General features: G+C 46.4%; 1 protein-coding gene across 6 annotated transcripts in view; it reads left to right on the forward strand.

Moving 5' to 3' along the window:
* The window catches only part of rnf34a (ring finger protein 34a), a 125576-nt gene that overhangs the window by 23485 nt on the left and 88250 nt on the right, over positions 1 to 13841 (forward strand). For 5 of the 6 annotated variants that reach the window (XM_072495139.1, XM_072495143.1, XM_072495141.1 and 2 more), the window contains one exon: positions 8148 to 8543. The exons of the other annotated variant lie outside the window; for it this stretch is intronic. In XM_072495139.1, the coding sequence (XP_072351240.1) occupies positions 8148 to 8543 (396 nt within the window). The remainder of the gene's footprint in view (positions 1 to 8147; positions 8544 to 13841) is intronic. 6 annotated transcript variants of the gene reach the window in all.

A 13841-nucleotide genomic window follows, 5' to 3' on the forward strand; every position in this document is an offset into this window, starting at 1 on the left:
CTGTTGCCTATGTTCTCCCCGTGTCTGCGTAGGTTTCACCCCCACAACCCAAAGATGTGCAGGTTAGGTGGATTGGGCACACTAAATTGTCCCTTAATTAGAAAAAAATAATTGGGTACTCTAAATTTAAAAAAAAATTGAGTCATTAACTTAAACCTGGATCTACGGTAAAGTCACTAGAATGCTGGAAGGTAAGTTAGTTGCGTTGGTGAATGTTTATTCCCTACATTGGGACGATGTAACATTCATGAGGAGACTGTTGCCCGCAATACCTGACTTGGATACGCATCAGTTATCTTGAGGAGAGACTTGTATTGGGGCTGGTTTAGCACAGGGCTAAATCGCTGGCTTTGAAAGCAGACCAAGGTAGGCCAGCAGCACGGTTCAATTCCCGTACCAGCCTCCCCAAACAGGCGCCGGAATGTGGCGACTAGGGGCTTTTCACAGTAACTTCATTTGAAGCCTACTTGTGACAATAAGCGATTTTCATTTCATTTCATTTCGTATTGTGTCTTGAATCCGAAACTAGACCTGTCTCAGCCAAAGTCGTTGGCCCCTATGGGGGTAGCAATGGTGCTGTTGGCGCTTATGGAGAAGGTTGACGGGGTGCGACGGTGGATTTGTGGTGATTTATGCACCCCAGGGTAAGGAATCCTCTTTTCTTTTCCCCTCAGTACGTAAAGTATATTTGAGGATTGAATTTTTAATGATGGGGAAATCCCTTCAGCCTGGGGTGAGGAAAGCTGAGTACTGCACGATAGGCATCTCAGATCATGCTCCACATCTAGTAGATTTGATATTAAAAATGGGTCCGGTTTAGCATCCGGCAATGAGGTTGAATATGTAAGTATTGGCTGACTTGGGATTCTGTGCACGGATGGATATCGAGGATGATAGACTAGTATGTGGGGTTAAATGGGAATGGGTTGGTCTCGTCCTAAGTTCTGTGGGAGGCGGTGATTAGAGGGGAGATAATTTTGCAAAGAGCATATCGTTAGGGAGGCAATATAGGAATGCCAAACGTTGGTAGATGATATCTTGGACATAGACTGTAGGTACTTGAGTGACCCAACCCCAGAGCTCCTGGCTAGCAGGAAGATGATGCAAATGCAGTTTGACACGTTGTCTTAAGATTGGGCGCCAGTTCCGACACTCAAGGTGGGGTTATGCATGAATATGGGAGAAGGCCTGTTGAGGCGACAGCTGGCCTCCCAAAAGATTATGCGGGAATGCGGTGGTTTAGTGGTATTATCACTGGATTAGTAATCCAAATACCCAGGGTATGCTCTGGGGTTCACAGCGCCAGAGACCCGGGTTCGATTCCCAGCTTGGGTCACTGTCTGTGCGGAGCCTGCGTGGGTTTCCTCCCGGTGCTCCAGTTTCCTCCCACAAGTTCCGAAAAAAGTGCTTGTTAGGTGAATTGGTCATTCTGAATTCTCCCGCAGTGTACCCGGACAGGCGCCGGAGTGTGGCGACTAGGGGATTTTCACAGTAACTTCATTACAGTAAGACTACTTGTAACACTAATAAAGATCATTATTATAGGGGCAGCACAGTAGCATTGTGGATAGCACAATTGCTTCACAGTTCCAGGGTCCCAGGTTCGATTCCGGCTTGGGTTACTGTCTGTGCGAAGTCTGCACATCCTCCCCGTGTGTGCGTGGGTTTCCACCGGGTGCTCCGGTTTCCTCGCACAGTCCAAAGATGTGCAGGTTAGGTGGATTGGCCATGATAAATTGCCCTTAGTGTCCAAAATTGCCCTTAGTGTTGGGTGGGGTTGCTGGGTTATGGGGATAGGGTGCAGGTGTTGACCTTGGGTGGGGTGCTCTTTTCAAGAGCCGGTGCGGACTCGATGGGCCGAATGGCCTCCTTCTGCACTGTAAATTCTATGATAATCTATGATTATTCAGGTCGGGGAGGGTGGGTGGTGTCTTGACAGCAAGAGGGCAGATGCAGACCGGTAAGGCCCCGGGGCCGGATGGGTTCCCCGTGGAATTTTACAAGAGTTTTGCAGGACAGCTGGTGCCATTATTAATGGGGATGTTTGAGGGGTTTCCTGCCCGAGATGCTGATGCAAGCATCAATTTCACTTATTTTAAAAAAGGATAAGGACCCCATGGAATACGCCCTATCTCTTTACTTAATGTAGACGCCATGATATTGCCCAAGGTCTTAGCATTGACGCTGGAATCTCGTCTCCCTCAAGTTTATTGGGGAAGATCAGACGGGTTTTGTTCAAGGTCGGCAATTATCATCTAACGAGTGACGATTGCTAAATGTGGTGCTTTCCCTGTCTGAGGGGATGGATCCAGAGGTAATTGTCATACTAGATGCCTAAAAAGCATTCAGTGTGGTAGAATTTGTGGTCCTGGAGACGTTTGGGTTGGGCCCAAGTTTGTGTCTTGGATATAACTGTTGTACAAGGCCCCAACAGGTAGTGTTCACACCAATAACATGAGCTTGGGGTATTTATAATTTAATAGGGGAATGAGGCAGGGGTGCCTTACGTCTCCCCCCTCCCCTTTTGTTTGTATTGGTGATAGAGCTTTTGGCTATTGCTTTGAGGGTTTCAGATAAGTGGAGGGGGATAGCGAGGGGAGGGGTGGAACATAGGGTGTCCCTGTACTCTGATGCTCTGTTACTATGTGACTGACCCAATCCCCACCATAGCCGACATAGTGGAACTGCTGAAGTTCTTTGGCTCTTTTTCAGGGTGTAGCTAAACTTGAGGAAAAAAGTGAGTGCTTTCCAGTTAATCCCCCGGGAAGGGAGTTAATCTAGGAGTGCTACCTTTTCGTTTGGCTGGTTCCAGCTTTAGGTATCTCGAGGTTCAAGTAGCCCGGATTGGGCCCTTCTCCGTACACTGAACCATAAGAACTTGATAGGCAGGTTCAGGACCGATCTGCAAAGGTGGGATAAAGGGGTGGTGTGGTGGCACGGTGGTTCGCACTGCTGCGTCACAGCTACAGGGAGCCGTGTTCAAATCCGGCCTCGGGTGACTGTATGGAGTTTGCACTTTCTCCCCATGTCTGCGAGGGTTTCCTCAGGGTGCTCCAGTTTCCGTCCACAGTCCAAAGATGTGCAGGTTAGATGGGTTGGCCATGCTAAATTGCCCCTTAGTGTCCAAATTGTTAGGTTGGATAACGGGGATAGGGTGGAGGCGTGGGCTTAAGTAGTGTGCTCTTTCCCAGGGCTGGTGCAGACGTAATCGGCTCCTTCTGCACTGTGGATTCTATGATTCCCCAGTCCTTGACAGGCAGGGTCAGTCAGTCAAGATGAACATTTTGCCAAGATTTTTGTTTTTGTTCCAGTGTTTTGTTTGCTGGTTTATCTCTCTAAATACTTTTTTGCGGCGTCAAAAAGTTGATTGCTTCCTTTATAATAGGCGAGCAAGATCTTAACGATTTGGATGACTGTCCTTCAAAGGGATAGGTAGTCAGGGGGCTTGCCGTTGCCGATCTTGATGTTTTATTACTGGGCAGCAAAAGCAGAAAAGGTGTTGGGTTGGTGTAGTGATCCAGGAGCTATGTGGGTGCAGAAGTCATGGAGAGTATCTATCTGGAGGGACTTGGCGATGGCCTCGCTACCCTTCTCTCCGGCAAAGTATTTGGCAAATCCAGTGATCGTCTCCACTTTGAAGATATGGAGACAATCTCAACATCACTTTAAACTGGGGTCAGTAGCGAAGCTGGCTCTGATTTGTGAGAATCATCTGTTCAAGCCTGCAAGATTGAATGCCGCTTTCAGGGGTGGGAGGAGAAGGGTATGGAGAGAAATGGTGATCTGTTCCTGGAGGGATGGTCTGCCAGTTTAGAGGAACTGTCGGAGAAGTTTGGGTTCTCGCAACCTGACTGATTCAGGTATTTACAAGTTCGCAACTTTGCAAAATAGATTTTCTTAACATTCCTTGTGGCGCTGCCAATCTCTCAAATGGAGAAGGTTCTTTCGTTCGGAGGGAGGGAGCTCCTCTGGTATTTATGGACCAAAATCAGTGTCCATAGAGGGGGTTAAGGTCAGGTGGGATGAGGAATCCGGGCCCATTTTAGATGACTAGGTGTGGCGCGAGGCCCTGCGGAGGGTGAACTCCACATCCTCGTGCGCAAGGCTTGGTTTAATCCAACTCAAAGTAGTTTACAGGGCGCACCTGACTGGATCTAGAATGAGTAGTTTATTTGCAGGGCTGAAGGATAAGTGCAAACGCTGTTCAGTGTGTCCGGCCAACCATGTGCACATGTTCTAGTCTTATCCCAAGCTTGTAAGTTTTTGGGTCCCCTTCTTTAGCACCATGTCGGCGATTCTGAAAATTGAACTGGAGCCCTGTCCTTTTGTGGCCATATTTGGGGTGTCAGACTCGCCAGAGCTGCAGACAGGCACAGGGGCCGATGTCCTGGCCTTTGCCTTGCTGATTGCCCTGAGGCAAGTACTGCTGAGGTGAAGGTCTGGTTCTCTGCCCAGTGCCTCAGTGTGGCTGGAGAAACTGTCAGACTACATGTTGAAAATGCAATTGAACTCCAGTACATTTACAATATTACAAATCAAGCACTTGAGGTCATTTTGATCCCAATTTAGCGCTTAGGGCAACTTAAATCTTTGTAGTTTTCTGCTATCTCAGTTGGGCTGGCTGAGAGTCATAATGTCTTGATTTTTCTGCTGCTTCTAAAAATGCTTGGACAGGCCCCTCAAGTTAAATTACTTACAATGTTCTTTGTTTTAATTCCAATGCTTGTTATAACCGAGAGCATAGCTCTGGATTTGTTTATTGTCACGTGTACCAAGGTACAGTGAAAAATATTTTTCTGCGAGCAGCTCAACTGATCATTAAGTACATGAAAAGGAAATAAAAGAAAATACATAATGGGGCAACACAAGGTACACAACGTAACTAGATAACACCGGCTTTTATTTACTCACAATTATCTGTTTGGATAGAAAATAAATTCACCATAGTCAGCTTGCGCATAAAAGAAAAATTCCTCATGGCCAATGATAAACATAGAAACATAGAAGATAGGAGGAGGCCATTCAGCTCTTTGAGCCTGCTCCACCATTTGTCACACTCATGCTTCATTGTCCAACTCAATAGCCTGATCCTGCCTTCTACCCATAACCCTTGACCCCATTCGCCTCAAGTGGCATTTCTAGCTTCCTCTTGAATGTATTCAATGTCTTAGCCTCAACTACTTCCTGTGGTAATGAATTCCACAGGCTCACCACTCTTTGGATGAAGAAATGTCTCCTCATCTCTGTTCTAAATAGTCTACCCCGAATCCTCAGACTGTGACCCCTGGTTCGGGACACTCCCACCATCGGGAACATCCTCCCTGCATCCACCCTATCTAGTCCTGTTAGAATTTTATAAGTCTCTATGAGATCCCCCCTCATTCATCTGAACTCCAGCGAGAACAATCCTAACCTAGTCAATCTCTCCTCGTATGTCTGTCCCGCCATCCCCGGAATCAGCCTGGTAAACCTTCGCTGCACACCTTCGTGAGCAAGAACATCCTTCTTCAGAAAAGGAGACCAAAACTGCACACAATATTCTAGGTGTGGCCTCACCAATGCCCTGTATAATTACAACACATCCCTGCTCCTGTACTCGAAATCTCTCGCAAAATGAAAGCCAACATACCATTTACACATAATGAGCACAGTTCCTATCCCTCCGATGGGCACAGGGGACACGCAAAGAATGTTCTCTTTACCCCCACCCAAACATACACCTTCCTCCTTGCCTGACACAAGTCCACACAGTTAAAGTTGCAGGGCTTGCTGTAGGTGAAATAGTGGCAGAACAGGATGAGGCCCTTGATTGGCCACTTCAGGCTTTCCATAGGCCCATGGGTGTGAGAGTCGCTAAATGCCTCCACCACCTCTCTCTCTCCACTTTCTAGTAAACGTATCAAAGCACTGAGGTGAAAAAAATAACTGGTTACTGAGCAGTAATGGCAGAAGATTTCTAACCAATTGTAACTTGTAGATATTGTAAATTCAATTTAGAATAAGAGTACAGAGAGCTATAAAGCTGTTGAGGTTATTTGAATGCGATACAGCATTCCAACCTTTTAATCTACCATTTTCTATGTTAAATTCTCATAATAGATTTGATCTTGAGTGGATATGATGAATAGAATTTACTGAAATTAAAATTTATAGGACATGCCACTATTTTTGTTAGTGGGCTAGCTAAACTGGTAATACACACTAATGTACCTTATTACAAGCAGTTGCAAGTTAATGCATGAAAAAATGAACAAAAACAAACATCTCTTTAAATAACTGACTTGTTCAAAATTTTACGTATAAGTGATGGCTAAGATTTTTTTCTGTTTTAAACCAACATCCACCTGTTGGCGTTAAATGAAAAGGAAGATGAGGAAGCTAAATATATTGTGATCATTTTGCTGGCTTCCACTGAACACGGTGTCTAGTTCACAACAATTGACTTGTGGGGCAGCACGGTAGCACAGTGGTTAAGCATGTTGCTTCACAGCTCCAGGGTCCCAGGTTCGATTCCCGGCTTGGGACACTCTGTGCGGAGTCTGCACGTTCTCCCCATGTCGGCGTGAGTTTCCTCCCGGGTTCTCCGGTTTCCTCCCACAGTCCAAAGCGGTGCAGGTTAGGTGGATTGGCCATGCTAAATTGCCCTTAAGTGTCCAAAAAAAAAAGATTAGGTGGGGTTACTGGGTTACAGGGATAGGGTGGCGATTCTTTCTGAGGGAAGGTGCGGACTCGATGGGCCGAATGGCCTTCTTCTGCACTGTAGATTCTATGACTTAAGTTATATAAAAGTTCAACTGGAAGTACATCTGCATCCACTTTGTTCCAGCAGATGTGTTTTAAGCTAATCATGTATGATGTTACAATAAGTCACTTGGAAAATGTAAATAGAATTTGTTGAAGCTACAAAGCAAGATCAACTAGCTCCTGATTTCTATACAATGATATCAACAAGAAAGTGTAAATGTGTGGATACAGAAAGAATTGGTCTAGACCATGATGGTCAAGTAGCTTTCTGCTTTGGCTCACATATGAATAATCAGTTGCCAGGAGTAGAAAAATGTCGAACCATATTGAAACATGACTGATCGTTCAAGGAAGGCTGGGGTGAGGGCGGGAGGGTTGGTGGGAGAAAATGGTACGGTGGAATAAAATGTTGACTACATTACTCATGGTATTGATAAATGGCCTTTCTATTGAATACACTTACTGTAACAACAGTTCTAAACTTGCTGAGTCTTCAGGGACTTGGTTTCTATAAATTTAACTGTTCCAGAAATCGTATGTTGCATTTTAATGTTAAATATTGAAAGATATCAGGTGAGATTCTCCACCTGCCAGAAGTTTTGTTGGATCGCTTTTACTTTAATTGCTCTGAAATAAAGCCCCCCTTTTTTATTGGTTCAGTTAATGCCTTTCTAGTGTTGTTCCTACTGAGAGCAAATCCTGCTGTTCAAATAAGTTTAGTAGTTATAAAGTTATAATAAAGTTTTAGTCCCAAGTGTGTCAGCTAGTGATAATTCAGATTGCCATCTGAAGAGTGGTCAGAATATATTTATAACTTCATTCGCCTTTTTCCTATTGGTAATGCACTAATTTTAAGTGAAAGGTTTTGGGAGCTTTTTAGTCAGTAGTTTTCATTTTTACTTGGTGTGAGTCCCTTGGTATGTCCTATCTTTGTATAATTATGTTGTTTCCCTATTCTTACATTACTTGCTTCCTAGATGGAGACCTAGCACCGCCTCCTTTGAGTGCATAGAGAAAAGTGAATCTAATAATCATTAAGGCTTGTAAATTGAAAGCTATTGTTGAAAAATGGACAATTGCTGAATTCAAACCCAAAAATAATGTAATAGCCAATTTGGCCATATTTAATTGTTATAAATAAGTAATCAAAGCATAATATTTTGCACATTATAAGGCAATAAAACTATTGTTATAAAATAAATTACTGACTGACCAGTGGAAATATTTTTCCTGATTTATGTTTGTGTTTAAAACAATCTATCTAATTTGAAGCATCAATATATCAGAACTTCTCTTGACCTTTGTTTACGAGAATTTGATCGAAGGTTGTCCTGCAATTACTTCACTATGAGATGCCCAGCTGGTGAAGCCCACTCTCTAAAAGTATTTTCTTTGTTTACCAGTACATATGTAAGGATTGCAAGAAGAATTTCTGTTCATTCTGTTCAGTGATGCAAGAAAATCTACGAAGATGCTCCACATGCCATGTGTTACAACAAACTTCTTTCCAGCGTAATGAGCTCATGAAAATAAAAGTCAAAGATCTACGAGAGTATCTGAGCTTAAGAAACATACCCATAGAAACATGTCGTGAAAAAGAGGACTTGGTACAGCTTGTATTGAGCCATCATGGATCAGATGCTGATGGTGTAGACACTGAGAATATGCGTTCGTCAAGATCACAGAGTTCACAATTTTATCCTAACCCTCCTGCCACCACTTCAGCATCAGCAACACCACCTTCTCAGGGGATTATCTCCAATCAAAGATCCAGCTCAGGAACTCCAAACATACAACAGGTAGATTATGAATTTTCAAATGTGTTGAATTTTGGTTTGATAAAGATTCATTTGGGACAGTTCTTACAAATCCGTTCAGAAACCTATTATTTATGTCTTTAAAAATGTTTCTTAATTTGCAAAAGTTCAGTCATTTTTAAGTATTTAAAATTATGCAACCAAAAATGCTTGTAACAAAATGGTTGTGCTGATGGTGTTCTTTGAATACATTGCACGTTTTCCAAAATATAAATGCACACTTCCAAGGTTTAGGGGACAGTCTCTTTTTCTTGATCTCCAAAGTTATTTTTTAATGTGTCTTATTGGGGTTTTTTCGTATACAAAACAAATATAAACATGTACAAACAGTGTGCGTAACGCAAGAGAGTATATAAGGAGTAACACTGGAATTATTTACATCAAGATCGGTTTTAACTATTTGCATAGATACAACCTCCCCCTGGCTGTTCTGATATCACAAAGACTGCCACTCTCTGTCTTGGCTCCACCTTCATCCCCACCACTTTGAACATTGCCTCAAAGAAGACTGTTGAGAACCCAGCAAGTCTGGAGGCAAGACCAGAACATGCGGGCGTGGTTGGCCGGGCCTCCTTGGCATGGTTTGCATCTGTCCTCCACCTACGGGGAAGAACCTGCTCATTCGGGTTCTGGTTAAGTGGGCTCTTTGTACTAATTTTAGCTGCAGTGGCTTAGCCTTGCGCACATGGAGATGGAGTTGACCCTGTGCAGTGCAATGTTTCGCTCCAGAGCCCCCACCCTATTTCAAACCCTAAGTCCTCCTCCCACTTCTCCCTTGTCTCGTCCGTACATGTCCCCGCAGTTCTCTTTCCCTAAGATGTCCGCGTTCAGCAGTTCCTAGCAGTGACTGTCTTGGTGGTCATGGGTACGTCCTCGTTTATTGTGGTAGCAAGTTTTTGAGTTGTAGGTACCTGAGTTTGTTAGCTGCTGTCAGTTGGAATCTTTCTGTCAGTTCTTCGAGCGTTGTTAACCTGCTGTAGCTATACAGGTCCCACAACTGTCAGCACCCCCCCCCCCCCCCCCCCTCACACCTTTTGAAGGAGGCGTCAATGAGCACCGGCGCAAACCTATGGTTGTTGCAGATGGGGGCTTTGTCCAACGTTTCAGCTCACCCAAAATGCTGTAGCGGTTGATTCCACCACAGGAGCATTTCCACCACCACTAGTTGAATATTCCTTGGGTGGGGATGGGAGTGCCGCAGTTGCTGGTGGGAAGTCCCCTTGCAGGTGTCCTCCTCCATTAGCACCCACTCTGCTTTTGGCTCCTTTATCCAACCCTCTCTCTGCGGTCGCTGCCCAGTGGTAGCACTGTAAGTTTGGGACGGCTAAGGCCCCCATGGATCTCGTTCTCTGCAGTACTTTTTTTGGGATCCTTGCATTTTTCACCCCCCACACAAACGCACCCTTCCCGCCAGGGAGAGTGGCAGAGTGTTCCACCTCAGCAGGTCCTTTTTAACTTCCTCCATCAGGCTGGTCAGATTCCATTTGTGGACCCCTGTCCAGTTGTGGGCGATTTGGATCCCCAAGTAGCGGAATTTGTGCCAGGCCTTTTTGAAAGGTAGCCCTGCCCCTCCCCCTTGCGGGTTCACCGGGAAGATCTCGCTTTTGTTTAGGTTAAGTTTGTAGCCCGAGAAGGCTCCAAACTCTTTCAAGAGCGCCAAGATTCCTTCCATACTGCTCCGCAGGTCCGAGATGTAGAGGAGCATGTCATCTGTATAGAGCGAGACTCTGTGCTCTCTGCCTCCTCTCTGGGTCCTTTTCCAATTCTTTGCCGTCCTGAGCGCGATCGCTAAGGCAAGCAGCGGGGAAAGTGGACACCTCTGCCTTGTGCAGCTGGAAGTACTTCGAGCTGGTGGTGTTTGTCCGTACGCTTGTCATGGGGGCATGATACAGGAGCTTCACCCAGGAGGCGAATCCTGTCCCAAACCCGAACCACTCCAGGTACTTCCATTCCCTTTTCTGCGTCCAGGGTGACAACCACCTGTGTTATCTCCCCAGATGGGGTCATGATTACGTTCAGCAGGCGCCTGATGTTCAAAGTTAGCTGTCTACCTTTGACAAAGCCCGTCTGATCCTTTGCGACCACCTCTGGCACGCAGTCCTCCAGCTTTTGTATTTTTGCATCTACGTTTACTAGCAAATTCGGCCTGTAGGAACCCCACTCTGTTGGGTCTTTGTCTTTTTTTAGGTATCAGTGAGGCTTGTGCTAATGTAGGCGGTAGTGTGCCCCTCACAAGCGAGCCTGTGAACATCTTCCGCAGGTGCGGGGCCAGTGCCGTCACAAATCTTTTGTAGAGGTCAGCTGGGAAACCGGCCAGTCCCGGTGCCTTCCCCGCCCGCATGGAGCTAATACTCTCCATGACCTCTCTCAGTTCTAGCGGTACTTCCAGGCCCCGTTTCCTGTCCTCCCCCACAACTAGCATGCCCAGTCCATCAAAGAACAGCTTCATCCCAGAGTCCCCTGCTGGGGACTCCGTGGTGTACAGCCCCTGGTAGAAGATCTCAAAAGCCTTGATGACCTTGACCGGTTCCCCTACTGATTTGCCTCTGCTATCCCTAATTTGGGCAATCTCCCTTGTGGCTGGCCTTGTCTCCTTGTTCATACAGAGTCCCACGTGCCTGGCGGAGTTGGTGCACTGCTTTACTTGTGTAGAGCAGATCAAAGTCCATCTGTAGCTATTCCTCTCTGCCAGGAGCTTTACGGTCGGGGCCTCGGAGTATCGCCGGTCCACCTCCAATATGGAGTCAACTCGCTGTTGCCTCGCCGCTCCCTCTTCCCTGTCCCTTTGTGCTTTAAAAGCAATAATGTATCCTCTGATCACAGCCTTCAGCGCCTCCCAGAACAAGGGAGGGTGGAGGGTGAGACCTCCCCATTCTGGTTATTAGTAATATATTCATCTATGGCCTGTGATATTTTCTTGCAAAAAGCCTCATCGGCCAGGAGTGCCCTGTCCAACGTCAGTGGGGGGCATTGGCTCAGCCCGTCTCCAACCTCACATCCATATAGTGTAGAGCGTGGTCGGAGATTACGATCGCGGAATATTCCACCTCACCAGCCCTGGAAGCATCGATTTTCCCACTACAAAGAAGTCAATCCGAGAATAGACATTATGTACTTGGGAGAAGAAGGAGAACTTCTTCTCCGCTGGGTGGGTGAATCACCATGGGTCCACTGCCCTCATCTGCTCCATAAATAGACAGAGTTCTTTTGCCATATTGGAGGTCTTTCCTGTTTTGGGGTTCGACCTGTCCATGTGTGGGTCCTGTACACAGTTAAAGTACCTCCCCTCAGTCGGTGCGTATCTATGTCCAGGATTTCCAGCATGGTCAACTGTATAAACTCCCGTGTCGTCCCAGTTGGGAGCGTACACGTTCACCAGGACTACCAGTGCCCCATCTAGGTCCCCCTGGGTCCATAACTGTCTTTGTCGCCATGAACTTTGTCCTCTTATTTAGCAAAATGGCTACCCCCCTGGCCCTCGTCCCGTAGCGGGAATGGTAGGTATGGCCCACCCAGCTCTTCCTTACCAGTATTTGGTCCTTTTCCCTCAGGTGTGTCTCTTGGAGGAGGAAGACTATGTCGGCTTTCATGTTTCTCAGGTGGGTGAAGACTCTGGATCTTTTCACTGGGCTGTTAAGTCCCCTAACATTCCAGTAGACCTAGAACTAGGCTGGGTACAGCATTCCAAACATTATGCTGTTCTTGTACAGCACGGCCGTTGCTTTGTTGCATTCGGCCCGGCTCTTGGCCAGGTCAGCCCGAATGTCTTGGTATATCCAGATCTTGTGTCCTTCCCAGTTGCAGTTTTTGGACTGCCTGGCCCAGCGCAAGATTCTCTCCCGGTCTTGGTAGCAGTCATTTTCGCAATTATCGCCCTCGGCTGGTCCCCGACTTTGGGCTTTGGTCGGAGCGACCAGTGTGCTCTGTCTACTTCTGGTGGGTTGGGGAAGCTCTCCCTTCCCACCACGTTACCCAGCATTTGGGCCATGTATTTTCTGGGATCCCTACCTTCGATCCCCTCTGGTAAGCCCACGATTCACAAATTCTGCCCCTCGACCGATTATCTTGGTCTTCAACCTTTCCTTTCAGGTTGACTTGTGTCGCAGCCAGCCTCGCCACCTTTTTTCCAGGGTGACGATCCGGTTGCTCTGGTCCGTTGTGGCTTTTTCCAGGTCTTTGATCGTCGTCTCCTGGGCCTCCAGTCGCTTTTTGGCTCTGTCCACAGCCAACCGCATGTGCACCAGAACTTCGGCCACTGCGCCCTTCACCACAGCCTGGATGTCCGACTTTGTCTCATCTCTATGTTCCCTCAATGCTCTTGAGAGGAACGTTCTCCAACCATCCCCTGGTGAGGGGGTGGGGCCTCTTATGTGACTGGTGGGACCCTCTCGTTCCGGCGAAGTCTGTCTGCTGCTGGTCCAAGGTCTTCCCACTCCTGGTCTCCACTCGACACCCCTGGGCTGGCTCTTGTTTGGCATCCTTCTCTCTTCCGTTGTTCTACCAGTGTTGTAGGGGTGGTTTGCTCAGTTTGCAGGCGTTTTTCAAGTTCCCGGGAGGAGAGCCACCTGATGTGTGACTTCTCAGCACATCCCCATTACCGGAAGTCTTGATCTACAAAGTTGGCAACACTTTCACAGGCTTTTAGCACTCATTCTCCCAAAAAACAGATATTCTTCAGGGGTGAATGTTTCCAGCTTTCTGTGAAATTGGTCAACTGTTTTGGTTAAATTGTTTTCAAAATTCCTTGAGCATTGTTATCAAACAAAACAGATAAAATAGTAGTAAATACAGATGTTGAGACTGGAAGATGAGCTGCTGTTCCCCCAGTTTGCGTTGAGTTTCACTGGAACATTGCAGCAGGCTAAGGACAGACATGTGGGCATGGGAGCAGGGTCTTGTGTTAAAATGGCAAGCAACGGGAAGGTCAGGGTCCTGAATGCGCACAGACCGAAGGTGCTCGGCAAAGCGATCACCCAGTCTGCGTTTGGTCTCTCTGATATAGAGGAGACCACATTGGGAGCAGCGAATGCAATAGACCAAATTGACAGAGATGCAAGTGAAATGCTGCTTACTAAAGTAAGATGATTGGTGTAATGTTTTGATATTTCCCTGGAATAGGAAAGAGAAAGGAAGAAAAAGACTTTGGAAATAATTTAATGCTAAGGATCTGTTGTCAGGATGTTTTTTTTTCACCTAGTGTTTCAAACCACAAAATGTTTGGAAACGAGGTGAAAAAACAGTGAGCATCCTGTACCTGTTGTTCGTGCTATTTTCACACCT

Source organism: Scyliorhinus torazame, chromosome 1 (assembly GCF_047496885.1).
Source record: "Scyliorhinus torazame isolate Kashiwa2021f chromosome 1, sScyTor2.1, whole genome shotgun sequence".
NCBI lineage: Eukaryota > Metazoa > Chordata > Chondrichthyes > Carcharhiniformes > Scyliorhinidae > Scyliorhinus > Scyliorhinus torazame.